Here is a 14,214-nt window from a genome sequence, read left to right on the forward strand (position 1 = left end):
AAAGTGAATGCGAAAGCGTGGCTACCTTCGCTTCGTACCGCTCATGTGATATCGTTGACACGGCACGAAACTCTATATGAAACAACCTTTTGTCGCGAACCCTTATATTCTACAAAATGAAATTTTTTTTCTTATTAAATTTAGCTTTCTGCAATGCTTGATAATTCAGAAAATTTTGTGCTTCCTTTCGTGTAGGAAAAAATTCCATCGGCAACTGTACTTATTTGCATAAAGGATAAAATTTCAATTGTATGTTGCCCGCTTCTGGAACACGTGACTGCACTCCCTGAAACGGTGCTTTTTGCAGCTGTCGACAGACAGCGACACAAGTTTATGCTTTCGTCATCGCGACAGCAGCTTGTATTCCCATAGGCGAAAGTAAATTTGCACTTTTTTTCTTAAAAACCAGGCAATTAACTGCGTCAAGTGCTACACTAAATGAAATAGACTCTAAAATGCGATCTTCCTGCAAAATTTGAGCAAGAACTGTGCAGCGGTGAGCGCAGAATAATTTTTCAAACAGGCGCAGCGAGCTATGCAGGACCCTGCAGTATTTACTGTAACTACCTGAATTGAATTATTTGCTCTGCTAAAGCGTGTGCGTCTTGATTTGGCAAAATTTTCTATTGAATGAATTTTCAGCTGCAACATTACACAAGAAACACCTTTTTTTTTTTCTGGTTTTGAAAGCACATTTTTTTTCTCTACAGTTCTCTCTAAATCATCAATCATTACTAAATTCTTTTGCTAAGCCCATTTGTCCACATAGCCTCTGTTTAACTGTTGGGACCACATGCCCATGTACTCACTCAGCATAGTAGTATAAAATCCTGCAGCAAAGCATTTAATCTTTGAGGAAGCACACACTTTCCAAGACAAAGCCTAAACACATGCCTAGCTAGATTGACTAAAGTCAATACTCATAACCAATCTTCTAATAGTTCATACACATTGCCACATAAAATCCCACATAACCAAGTTCTTTTTTATTCCAGCTAGTCCACTCACAGCATTGATGCCTCGGACTTTGACATCTGCATCTTCCTCTTCAGCAGCTTTTCGACTTTTGACATCAAGGTCAAGATCAATATCCATTCCAGCAAAGTCATCAAAAAGGTAGTAGTCCCCGGAGCGTATGGCTGCCAAAATAAAGTAGCAACAAATTAGTCAAAATAACTAGCACCGCAAACATGTGAGTGCAAGCAGTGTCCATAGTACAAGCAGCTATAACAAGACAAAAGCAACAGGCTCCACTGGGTGCACATCAACTGCTTGAATCTCATGACAGCCAGAAGCACCATGCTGTGATAGCAAATTATTTACTTAGACACTTGCCTTTTTGGATATGTGAGTAAGATGACATGAAGCAGTGAGCAGCTACTCTTACCCCCGTATTCAGAAATGCAACTTAAGTCGAAGCCCATGCTTGACTTGATTTAAATGACGCCTGGCGTTAACGTGCCCAAAGACGCTCACTGCGTTTCTTTCGGCGCGTTCACGATAGGCGTCACGATAGGCGTCAAGCATGGGCTTCAACTTAAGTTGCATTTCTGAATACGGGGGTTAATGTGCTAAAAGGAGGGCAGCTATGACACAGGTATGAGAGTCCAGCACAAACAGCCCAAAGCCACGAGACGACGCTGTCTGTTAAGTACAGACAGGCAAAAGCACTAGATGACAAGCTATAAAGACAGCAATGGCATTCAGACCACTATGCACAATCACACCAATACTGGGAAAGGAAGCCTGCCATGTACTAGACCTTACATGATGACACCCCCAAAAGCTGCAACAGCTCATTTGCAACTGCCACTGCAGTGAGCAAAATAAGCATGAGAACTTCAGCAACAAATGTGCTACCTTGTTTGCACCAGGGCGCTCTATAAACCACAATACAAGCAAAACCGAAGTGATGTATGCAACTTTGATTGAATACAGAATTTCTTGTACTCGCATCAATACAAGCAACAAAATAAGGAATCTAACCTGAAAAGCTGACGAATTATGTACATGGTTCACTGCTGTAATGAGAGAAATATAAATTCACGTTTAACTGCATATTCTAAGAAAACATGCAGGTATATTATAAACCACAGTGCCTAACATAACAGCTGTAAGGAGAAGCCATCATGTAAAGCGAGCAGGCACAAACGGGCAGCTAAGGACAGGCCAGCTTTACACGCATAGTGTGAGGAGCGACGACTGGACCCCTGACGCTGTGGGGCAATGGCTGAAGGCCGGGGCACACTGGCAAGCCGCACGTGTGGCTGCCCAGCTGTTGATAGCCGGGGCTCCATGTAGCTGTCGAGGTAGGCTGTGAAGCCCGCTGAGACAGGTGACATTGTCAGCTGCCCCATGGATGGAGACTCTCCTCCACCTGCAGGAGGCTCTTCCTCCAGTAGGGATTGACCCCCCGCAGGGGTAGAGTAGGGGGTGGAGTACTCTGTTTGTAGATTGCCACACGTTTTTGGGGAAGAGAGGGGCCAATTTTATCTTGATAAACCTTTTCACTGATAAAACATCCTACCCAGTTGTATGTGCACCTGTTCATTATGAAATGGATTAGCTCTATTCACACAACAAATTTACACATTAATATGGAAAAATAAAGCTTCATCACAGTACCATCTCATAGATAGCAATAATCCACAAGGGTTTTGTTGCTGAAGTTGGGCAAACACTATGGAGACAGATTTCGAACTGCATTGGCAAAAACAATAGCCACTGAAAATAAAAATGTTTTTGGCATTTTCTTAACCACACCAACTGCAAAATGTCAAAAGCAATGTGAGAAAAACAACCTCGATCATTTTTGCTCATTAGTAATACCTGGGTGCTGAACAGCATCTGGCCTGTTACCTTTTTAATTTAAATAATGTCACTGACATCTTGCAGCAGTTCTGATTGGACGTATGCTGCAAGTTTGAATAGTAAGTGCAAAGTGTTTTAGTAAAACGAGTTGGAAGTTAGATGGCTCGACGATTGCCCTTGCAGTGCCAGTTTGTCTTCATGTAAGTGGGTTCAGTTCATTCATTGTTTTAACAATGTTTTACATCAGGTATAAATTTCAAGAGTCCAGATGGGTGCTTTTAAAGTATGCTAGAAGGGAAATAGTTAAGATTTTTATATTCTGTTTTTATGGAGAGTTCTCTCATAGTGTCCACATTCTTTAAACTTGAGAAAACTCAGTAAGAATAGAAAATTACTAATTTCTTCTGCAGCTATACAGATTACACGATTCTGAAGGTACAAGAAATATGATGAAACTAAATTTTCATTTCATAGAATTAGTAGGCTCTTGAATGGGTTAACTCCTCAAAGTGACACATTCAGCCTTCAAGTCTGAAACCTAGAGAGTTCTTTTAAAGGGACACTCAAGGGAAACACTAAGTGAAACTAAAGTGATATATTAGTGCTTGAGAATTTCCAAAGCATCAATATTATCGTGAACAGGACCTTAATAATCGAGAAATCGAGGTAAATGCAGGACATAATTAGAGACACCCCCGGGACATTCAAGCACTTGTCCGATGACGAAAGCACTCCTCAGTTAAATTCTGTCCCGAGTACTGAACTACTCGTTGCAAAATACATCCTCGTATTGTATTATAAGATGAAATAAAATGCTACTTGTCCAGTTCCATTTCATGGTTAGAAAAAAGAACTAATTGAAATTGCTGTTGACAACAACGCGGGCGTTCGAAAGGTTTTGTTTTCGCACGACTCTGCGCCACCCATGCTTTTGCATTTCAGTACTTTCCTGATCGCGTTGTGCTGCACTTATTTTGCTGGCTCGTGAAACTCGCACAAACTGCAATTAGCAGAGAATTCAACTTCCATGTGATGTCGCAGGATGCCCGAACGGTCTACGGCATTTAACCAAAAAGAAGCTTCAGCGACTAATCTGCCGCTCTGTATTGGCTTGGTGCCGCCGTCTGTCGGGCGCCGTTTTACTCACCGACGGCAGAAAAGAGCTGTGATGGCGTATACAACATTACCCCTCCCCCGGTTCAGTGGCGGGAGATCTGAATTTAGAGAAAGGTATTCTGACCCTTCAGATACAATTTTCTCATAAGCTTAGTCTTTTCTTGGCACAAAACAAGGGTTCCGAGGTTTCTGGAATGGTATTTAAACAGTTTACACCGACTTAGTATTTGGCTTTAGTGTACCTTTACCTCATTCCTTACCAAAACCACTGAATGCAGGTCAAGGACGAGCCACGAGTGCCGCACCCAATTTCAATCCTGGCGACATTACGGACTGGCTTTTCAATTTAGAATGGAGTATAAGGAGTAGACTTTCGCTTTCCGATTAGTACATAATTTTTTGTTCTGCGATGTGGACGAAATATTTAACAAATGTGCAGAGGTGTGCACCTGATAATGGTGAAGAAGGCAGGCACTCTGGTAATTACGTTCTCACAAGAACGACATTCTTGCAATTCTGCTCTATCCTCATGATACTATAGCAGTGAATCTGAGGATGTCAAATAATAGAGTTCTCATAAGCTTTATTTTGATATATGGAATGCTGTTGTAACTGCAATGATATATTTAACCCTTTCAGGGTCAATGACGTAAATATACGGCGCCACGAACAAGTCCAAAATGGTCGATGCCATGTATTTACACGGCCGTCTGTAGGTTTAAAAAGCGCAGCAATTTCCTAACCTTTTCTTTCCTGGAATATGCTGCCACTAGGTGGGAATACAGGGATTTTTTTACTAGCGCCTCCCTCTCGGTTTTCGTTGGATGGTTTGTTTGCCCCGGCGCGTCTATATACTACCTCTCGCGCATTGGTGCGCGGGCGGGTAGGCGGAGGTTAGTTAGGGTTTTGTTCCACGGGCAGTTCCGGCTTCTTGCGCTCCCAAAAATGATGGCTATCTCGTTACTAATCGCTCAACAGGTGACTGCCTGTTACTCGCTCGTTTATTGCTCACAGGGGTGCACATATGAAGAATGCCGCCGTGCATGCGTTTTCTTTCTTTCTTTCTTTTTTTTTGAGATTCACAAGAACTAATTGCCTCTGCGTGGTGATAAGCTGAAGATTAGCGGAAGTTTGTCAAGCATTTCGCTTTTTTGACGAGCACACAACCACAGAGTTTTCTTGTGTGCGCTCACCTATGCAGTTCGATTACGCTATGGACATAAATATTAGTGTAAGAGCAGGAGCATTTAAGGCTTGTGGAATATTATCGTGTGCATTTTCTAAGCCTTGAATTGCGTATCACAATGCATCAAATTTTTAATTCTTTGAAGTTTATTTCCTTTTTTTTTATTATTGTTATTCATGAATAAACAGAGCATTTTTCGCTCACTTTATGGTCACCCTATAAAAATTACGGAAAATATTTTTTGAAATAGGTCCCTTTGAAGAATTTAAATCTGCAATAAAAAAAATCGACCCTGGGTGGTCGCATATGGCGAAAAAAAATCGACCCTGAAAGGGTTAATACAAAATCATTGCTAAAACCTTCAAGAAAGGGTCATTTGTTTCCATGTTACGGGAAGAGTGAAGAGGAAGCTTTAGCTCGGGGGCTTCTAGCTAAATACATGGGAAAGGAGAAATCATTTTTCTTGGGAACCACCACACCAGTTTTGACTAGGTTTGTTTCATTTAAAAAAGTTGAGTATTGGTGACTATTGGTAAAAAATTGCTAATTTTCAGAAAATAAGACTACCAAGTTCACACTCAAACACAGCAATTAAAAACTATATCACAATTCTGTAAGTTGTGTCTAATAGTACATCTAAAGTGGACCAAACTGATATATTACACATGGCTCTCAAATAGACAACTTATATGTGAGTAGGACTTTTGCAAAACACTTGTGAACAATGTAACAAATTCTTGTAGGATATAAATTGATATATTAAATTTCTTCGTTTTGGATGCTCTAGAAGATGCAATTTACAGAACTGCAATATCTGTTATTGGTGTAGAGCTACGAATTTGTAAACTTTGTGCTTCTATGTTTTTTAAAACTTACCATTCTTTTCCAATTCCTCATAAATTTTAAGGCCCTAAATTGCAATTGGCCCAGTGGTTATCCAAGAAAAGCGCTTCTGCATTTTATGTGTACTTGAATAGGCGGCATCCGAGTTGGGCCCAATCTAAACCTTTCTCTTAAGGCTATTGCAGTTGTTTAAAGGGAAACCTTGTTTGAGGTAGTAGAATTTTACCACATTGGCTCGATTACTAGGAGTAGGCAAAATTTAAATGTGAAAAATCACAATAGGTAATTACCGAACTATGAAAATTCAATAGACGCTTTTTCAATAAATTACCTTATAGTACACATAATTGAAGCATTGAAGCTGGTCAATGCTTGAGGCATCAGTTGCTGTGGTTAGTATAAGATTTGACACATTTGTCTGCGAAATATTCCATGGAATACACTGCTGTTCTGTGTAAATTCGTACTACACTGCATAAGAATGGCTTTACAGGAAAATACATAGAACATCTATGTAATTGGTGTATTTTGAGGATGGATATCTCAAGACTGGTGATAGCGTCTCGATTCCTACTTAAGTAAGTATGCCCCAATTAGCTTTAATTCTGCCAATGCGATAAGTGCACGAGAGCAAAAGAAAGAAAAAAAATGGCTACTGAAATACAGTCGAACCACGATATATCGAACAGCACGGTGATCGTGAAATAGTTCAATATACGCAGAATTCAATACATAAAATCATGTAAAAGACGTGTCAAAAACTTTTGCACATCAATCAATGAACTAAGGGTGCGATCGGGGATCATTGTTCGGAGCGCGCATTTGGTTGTGCCGTGCGCGATTGGCCTAGGCCACGCCGCAAACACACAATTTCACACAAACAATTTATTTATTTGGCTGAAAGTACTGCAACAGTGTAGCCTGCTTCTCATTGGTAGCCGCATGCGTAACATGCGAGTCCTCAACATAGTTTTAAAAGATCAACAAGCGATAGGCCGATATTGGCGTAGAAGGGCCAAAGCAGCTACAGCTTCAGTTGAAGTTGGGAGTGGAGCAACATGAGCGCTTGCAGGATCAACGCAGTGTCTTTGTTTGGCTGCTCTTTCTGCTGCGATCTCCACGTCCATCAATCGAAGCATTTTGAAACACTGTCAATAACAAAGTATGAAGTGGCGTCTACCAAGGCATCTATGAATGAGCCCAGTGAGCCTGTGCTGTCACACGTCTTCACGGATGCAAACTGCCAGAGAGGAACACGCAGCATTAAATGCACTTTGTATCATCGTTGAATTTCAGTGAGTTTTCATTTTAGGTTAAGCCATCTTGGACTTTAAAACTTTAAATTTAAGCCGTGCTGTTTCATCAGAAACTACCACCATACATGTCAAGTCAGTGATTGTAAGCTGCAATGGTTTTGCCAAGTCAACCAAGATCTCTTTGGTATCAGTCTACGCAGCCAAACAGCCCCTAAAAGGCTGATTTCTCAGCATTCAATGTCAGTGCGTGCGCAATAACACTCCTGGTGGTCTGTTTCTCAAAATAAACTTAGTTGGAAGTGAGCGTCTTTCCTGTCTTGGTCTCCTCTTTCTTCAACACTTCTGCACTCCCCTTTGCAATATATAATGTCAAACCAACTAGCCCATCATCATCATCGTCATCATCAGTTTATTTTATGTCCACTGCAGGACGAAGGCCTCTCCCCACGACCTCCAATCACCCCTGCCCTGCGCCAACTGATTCCAACTAGCACCCGCAAATTTCCTAATTTTATTGCACCACCTAGTCTTCTGTTGTCCTCAAACTGTGCTTCCCTTCTCTTGGCACCCATTCTGTAACCCTAATGGTCCAACGGTTATCTAAACTATGCATACATGACCTGCCCAGCTCCATTTTTTTCTCTTAATGTAAATTAGAATATTGGCTATCCCCATTTGCTCTTTGATCCACACCGCTCTTTCTGTCTCTTAATGTTACGCCTAACATTCTTCGTTCCATCGCTCTTTGTGCGGTCCTTAACTTGTTCTCAGTCTTCTTTGTCAATCTCCAAGTTTGTGCGCACATGTTAGCCCCGGTAAAATGCACTGATTGTACACCTTTCTTTTCAATGATAATGGTAAGCTTCTAGTCAAGAGCTGACAGCGCCTGCCGTATGCGCTCCAGCCCATTTTTATTCTTCCATAAATTTTTTTCTCACGATCAGGGTTCCCTGTAGGCAAATGCCCTCCTTTAGAGACTCTAGAGGCTGACTGCAACCCTGAACTCTTGTTCCCTTGTCTGGTTACTGATCATTATCTGTCTTCTGCATATTAATCTTCTACCTCACCCTTACACTCTCTCTGTTAAGGTCCTCAATCATTTGCTGTAACTCATTCCCAGTTTTGCTGAACAAGACAATGTCACCTGCAAACTGAAGGTTGCTGAAGCATTTGCCGTTGATCCTCACTCCTAAGTCTTCCCAGTTTAATAGCTTGAATACTTGCAAGCACGCAGTGAATAGCATTGGAGGGTTTTTGTCTCCTTGTCTGACGCCTTTCTTTATAGGTGTCTTCCTACTTCTGGAGAATTAAGGTAGCTGTGGAATCTGTAGACATTCTCCAAGATATTTATGTAAGCATCCTGTACTCTTTGATTACGTAATGGCTCTGTGACTGCTGGTATCTCTACTGAATAAAATGCTTTTTCATTATCTATGAAAGCCTTATATAGATGCTGATTGTGCACTGCGGATTTCTCTATTACTTGATTGATGACATGGATATGATCCATTGTAGAGTATCCCTTCCTGAAGCCAGCCTGTTCCCTTGGTTGACTGAATTCAGTATAGCCAGAATAAGTATTGTATTTCCAATAAGTGTTGCTCTTATTCTATTAGACATTATCTTGCTGAATATCTTATACAATACTGGAAGTAAGCTAATGTGCCTATAGTTTTTCAATTCTTTAATGTCTCCCTTTTTGTGGATTAGTATAATTTTGGTACTCTTCCAGTTCTCTGGGACCCTTGAAGTTGATAGACATTTCGTATAAAGGGCCACCAGTTTTTCAAACATTATGTCTCCTCCATTTCTGATTAAAAATTAAATTAAATTATGGGGTTTAACGTGCCAAAACCACTTTCTGATTATGAGGCACGCCATAGTGGAGGACTCCGCAAATTTCGACCACCTGGGGTTCTTTAACGTGCACCTAAATCTAAGTACACGGGCGATTTTTGATTAAACTGACTGTTATTCCATCTTCTGACACTTTCCTCTGTTTCACGTCTTGCAAGGCCCTTCTAATTTCATCACTAGTTATCAAAAGAGCCTCTTTAACCTGTTCATTACTACTTCGAATGGAGGTATCGTAGCTCTTCTGGGTACTGCACAGGTCAGTATAGTATTTTTCCGCTGCTTTTACTATACCTTCGAGATTGCTGATGATATTATCCTGCTTATCTTTCAGTGCATACATCTTGGTTTGTCCTATGCCAAGTTTTCTCCTCACTGATATCATGCTGCGTCCATCTTTTAGTGCTTCCTGTCTTTCTCACGGTATAATTTTGAATATCCCTTATTTTCTTGTTCTTGATAAGTTTGGTAGTTCCAAGAATTTTATCTTATCTCTTCAGTTGGACACTGTCATTTTTTGCCGTTTCTTTATTAGGTTCTTTGTTACTTGGGACAGCTTGCCTACTGGTTGCCTTGGTGCCTTACTTCTCACTTCAATTGCTGCTTCTGAAGGCAGCCTGGTTACGGTTTCATTCATTACCTCTATGTCGTCTTCATCTCTCTTTTCTAAGGCTGCATATTTGTTTGCAAGTACCAGGCTGAATTTGTCTGCTTTTACCCTTACTGCGTCTAGGTTGGGCTGTTTCTGCTTGACCAATTTTAGTCTTTCTCTCTTCAAATTGAGGTGAATCTTAGGCCTCACTAACCTACGATCATTGCACTTTACCCTACCTAACACTTCTACATCCTACACTATGCTGGGATTGGCAGAAAGTAGGAAATCAATGTCATTTGTTGTTTCAGCATTAGGGCATTTCCAGGTCCACTTTTTGTTGCTGCCTTTCCTGAATAAGGTGTTCCTTATTCGCAGCTTATTCCTTTCCGCAAATTCTACTAACAACTCTCCTCTAGTGTTCCTATAATCGATGCCGTAGTTGCTAAATGCTTGTTCACCAGCCTGCTCTTTCCCCACTTTTGCATTGAAGTCGCCCATTACTACTGTACACTGAGTTTACACTTTTCTCATTGCTAATTCAACATCTTCATAAAACTGATCTGTTTCATCATCATCATGACTCGAGGTTGAGGCATAGGCTTGCATTACCTTTAATCTATACCTCTTAAGTTTTATTACGGCTATTGCTACCCTCTCATTATTGCTGTAGAATTTGTCAACGTTGCCCACTATGTCCTTATGAATTAGGAATCCTACTCTATATTGTTTCTTATCTGGAAGTCCTCTATAGCAGAGGATGTGGCCATTAGTCAGCACTGTATATAAGCCTCACCAGTTCTTCTAACCTCACTAAGGCCAATGATATGCCAAACAATGCCTGATAGTTCCCCAAAGAGTCATGTCAGGCTAGCTTTACTCGAGGCTTTGGGTGTTAAGCATTGCCAGGGTTAGTTTCCATTGGCGGCCTGTCCGGGTCCAGAGATGCTTAGCACTCTCTGCTGCATTACAGGTCTGACTGCCGCCTTGGTCAGGTGCTCTGCAGCTGCTGGAGATTGAGGGCCCAATTGATTGAAGGAGTCATGGGGGAGGTAGTGGCCGAATATTGCACCAGGGAGGCCAATTCCTGTTATGGTGACGGAATGTTTTTTGTTTGAAGCTTCGTGGGCCTTCCTAATTTAGTTGTACCCGGATTAGTATAGCCCCACTGGCTCTAGGCATTTTTGCCGGTGTCAGGTGCCACTCCAAGCCTGGAGATGTAGAGGGGATGTAGTGAGCTGTACAAGTCCCAATTAGTCACTTCAAGGATCACTTTACTGAATTCGCATTCCACAATCCCGAACAGTCTGTTGGAAGCAACTAGCACAGTGAATGAAACCTTAGCAAACTTGACGTGTTGGCACTAGCCACCTTCAGACCAATTACCAAGTTTTTTACCTCTTGCATGTGGTCAACTGCCGTACACAATGGGATAAAGCCACAACAGGCAAACATTTTGTTTAAGCAGTGCTAATGGAAAATGGCAGTTTTGAGCGTGACATGTCGCAGCTAATTTGGAGTCTGGTCATGGTTGCACCATGTCCCAGGAGAATGGAAGGAAGAAAGGCCTTGGCTTTACTAGCCCAACAGCTTACTATTCTGAGAAATCACCTTGCCAATGAAAGGGAGTCTATTGACAGTAATCGAAATGGCCGCAAATGTGTCACAGGTACAATGTTCATGCACCAGGGTCATGTCTGAAAAAATCTATGAAAACAACACATGGCATCTGAAGTTTCACCATGGGGTATGTAGTACTACTAAGGCCACGATTGAATAATTGAGCAGGTCTGAATGATTGGTTAGCAACTGTATTCTTTCTTGGCCAAAGGCATATGCATCAGGTCAGTCAAACCATTAAAACGAGTTGAAAATACTAATCGAACCAAAATATTACTAAGAAGTTAGACAGGTATACCATATTTACTCGCATAATGAACACACACGCGTAATGAATGCAGCCCCCACTTTTCTAATCAAGAAGTATGTTTTTTTTTCTTTTCTTGCATAATGATCGCACCCTGAACTTGCTGCCGTGAAGTAGGAACGTACTGTATGATTTGGCGTCTGATATGGCGTTTGGCGGGTGCGATTGCGTCTGACGCCGCGTCGAATGCCGAATTGTACCACGTCTCCTCCTTGTATTGCGATAGCAATTATATGGACCCTCCAGGCACATTTTGGCCGTCGTCATCGTCGTCGCCCAGCGCCGCATGGTGTAGGTGTGAGTAAAATCATGCGAGGGAAGCTCACGATCGTGGCTCAATCTTGCGTGCTGTCTTTCATCGTGCAAAAGGCCCCAGGGGGGACGGGGGGGGGGGGGGGTGAGGGGGGATGGCGGCGTTGTACTCTGGCAGCAACTGCGCATTGCATAACAGAGCCTGAGAGGCACTGATGATCACGGCTCAATCTATCACGTACAAGGAAGGAAAGTGGGAAGGAAACACGCCATCTTCCGTCGCACGCATGGCGCCGGGGCAGAGGGGAGGGAAAGGGGTGCGTGGATTCTTACTCCGGCAGCCAGCAACTGCGCATTGCACGGCCGCAGCGCGCCTTATCTTGAAAGCGATCTGCGTCAGGGGCTGAGTTGATGGCGGCTCATACCTTTGTGCATGCTGCATTCTCGCCGCTCAGTTTGCATTGAAGCCAATGTTCGCAAGTTTATATGGCCGATAAAACTACTATCCTTACTTTGTACAGTTGTCAACACATTTGCTTTCGCAATCAATGGTTCACATTTAGGGCGAAACTGACTTCATTAGTGGTGGCCACAGAAAAAGAAATCACTCAAAATTTTACCCCGCATAATGAACGCAGCCCCCAATTTTGCGCATATTCCTCAGGAAAAAAAGTGATCATTATGCGAGTAAACGCGGTATTTAACTAGACTGTACAAGAAGAAAAGAAAGGAAGACAAATAAACTCTGTGCTTTAAGATGCTATGCATGATACAGCGACTATGTAAACAGAATTGGTCCCCCAATGCAATATTGAAGCAGATTGCCAAGTGTCTTGTACAAACGCAGCAACAGTGGGTATAGAAAGAGAAAGTTGTCTTCATATTCCATGCTATATTTTCCAGCTAAGTTTACATTCAGGTCCAGTGATGGGCACACTAATGAGAACTTGAATTTCGTGTTCAGTATCATAACACTGTCTGCATCACATACACACAACATCTACTACACATTGTATGCATGTTCACTTTGCAGTAACATTAATAGGTTCACTAAAAGCTCACGAAGCATTTATAAACTCGTGATGCCTCTTTCACAAGACAACAAAGAGGGTGAAACAAATGCACTACAAAATTGTGCTCCTTGCACATTACTTGTATTTGCACTTCTATGCAGTGCATTACAAAAACTTGATCTTGGGAATCTTCCTTACTTAGCAGACTTCCACCCCAGTTAGAAACAAAAACTAAACTGGTCCAACTAAACACGACTATGTAAAATGGCTAAGCAGTAATTACTTTAAAAACAGGAGTAAATGATACTTACACTCAGCCTCCCCTTTCCCCCGACAAACACACTTTGTTGTCTTAGATACATATTGGCCACTTGAAATTGAAAGCAGCACAACTTGCTCGAATTGCCTGGCTTGTGCATCTACGATGAGCATTGTGGGGACACTAGACTGTCAAATGTTCCCTGATGTTTTCCCCGCATGGCTGTTGCGTCATCTGTAATCTGGCTTCTCTGCATGGCTAAGCACCGACGGTGGTCAGTGTAGTTGCAACATACTACGAGAGATGGCACGAGTGTTGTACCGCTAATGCCACCTAATGGAGGGTTACTGGGGTGCGAAAGGAAGTAGGCTCTTCCTCTCTGGCTTGGGGTTGGTGAGCTGCATAGACATTTTGCACGCTTGCCCACCGCTCATGAGATCATCCTGCAAAAGGCTTAGGAGCAGGACACCGGGATGGACAAACATGATTGTTCGAGCACAATGTCGCTCACATGACTGCACACGCAAACGAACAGGCAGTGATGTCTAGTTAGGGAACGAAGATATTCGCTCGCTATCTGGTCGTGGTGAGTCAGGTTTCCTCAATTTGTTGTGTGCATATCGGCATGTTCAATGGGAAGTAATTCGCCTAGCAGGCATTAGTGTATGAAAGCTGCAGTAAATGCCCTTTTGATTGTTTGCACTACTGTGTTGTCATTCCTTTGTCCTGAGAGCATGTTTGAGACCCCACAACATTCATCAGTATCTGTGGCTGAGTCCTGGTACTCGAGATATTAGACACAAGATGCTCAAGGAATCTTATGCTCCAGAGGATTATATACCCATTGGATAGCACACAACAAATGCACAAATGCATTGTTGCAGTACCTGTGTCACACAAAGCTACATCCCCACCCATCTTTATTTTACAGCGAAGCTGTTAAGCTACTTTGCCCATTATCATGTCCCCGTGTAGAAAAAAAATCCAGAAGATAGTGCAACACTGGGCTGACTTGTGGTGGAGGTGACGCAGGTGTCAAGCACTCCCCACATGTGGGCGGATCCTGAAGACAATACAGTAACGGGCCTACCCACGGCAGAAGTGAA

At 42.3% G+C, this 14,214-nt stretch overlaps 1 protein-coding gene across 4 annotated transcripts in view; it reads right to left on the bottom strand.

Annotated features, from left to right (window-relative positions):
- Positions 1-14,214, bottom strand: part of Piezo (piezo type mechanosensitive ion channel component) — a 228,796-nt gene that overhangs the window by 68,540 nt on the left and 146,042 nt on the right. For all 4 annotated transcript variants that reach the window (XM_065439611.1, XM_065439612.1, XM_065439610.1 and 1 more), the window contains one exon: positions 1,009-1,139. In XM_065439611.1, the coding sequence (XP_065295683.1) occupies positions 1,009-1,139 (131 nt within the window). The remainder of the gene's footprint in view (positions 1-1,008; positions 1,140-14,214) is intronic.

The sequence above is a fragment of the Dermacentor albipictus genome, chromosome 1 (assembly GCF_038994185.2).
Source record: "Dermacentor albipictus isolate Rhodes 1998 colony chromosome 1, USDA_Dalb.pri_finalv2, whole genome shotgun sequence".
NCBI lineage: Eukaryota > Metazoa > Arthropoda > Arachnida > Ixodida > Ixodidae > Dermacentor > Dermacentor albipictus.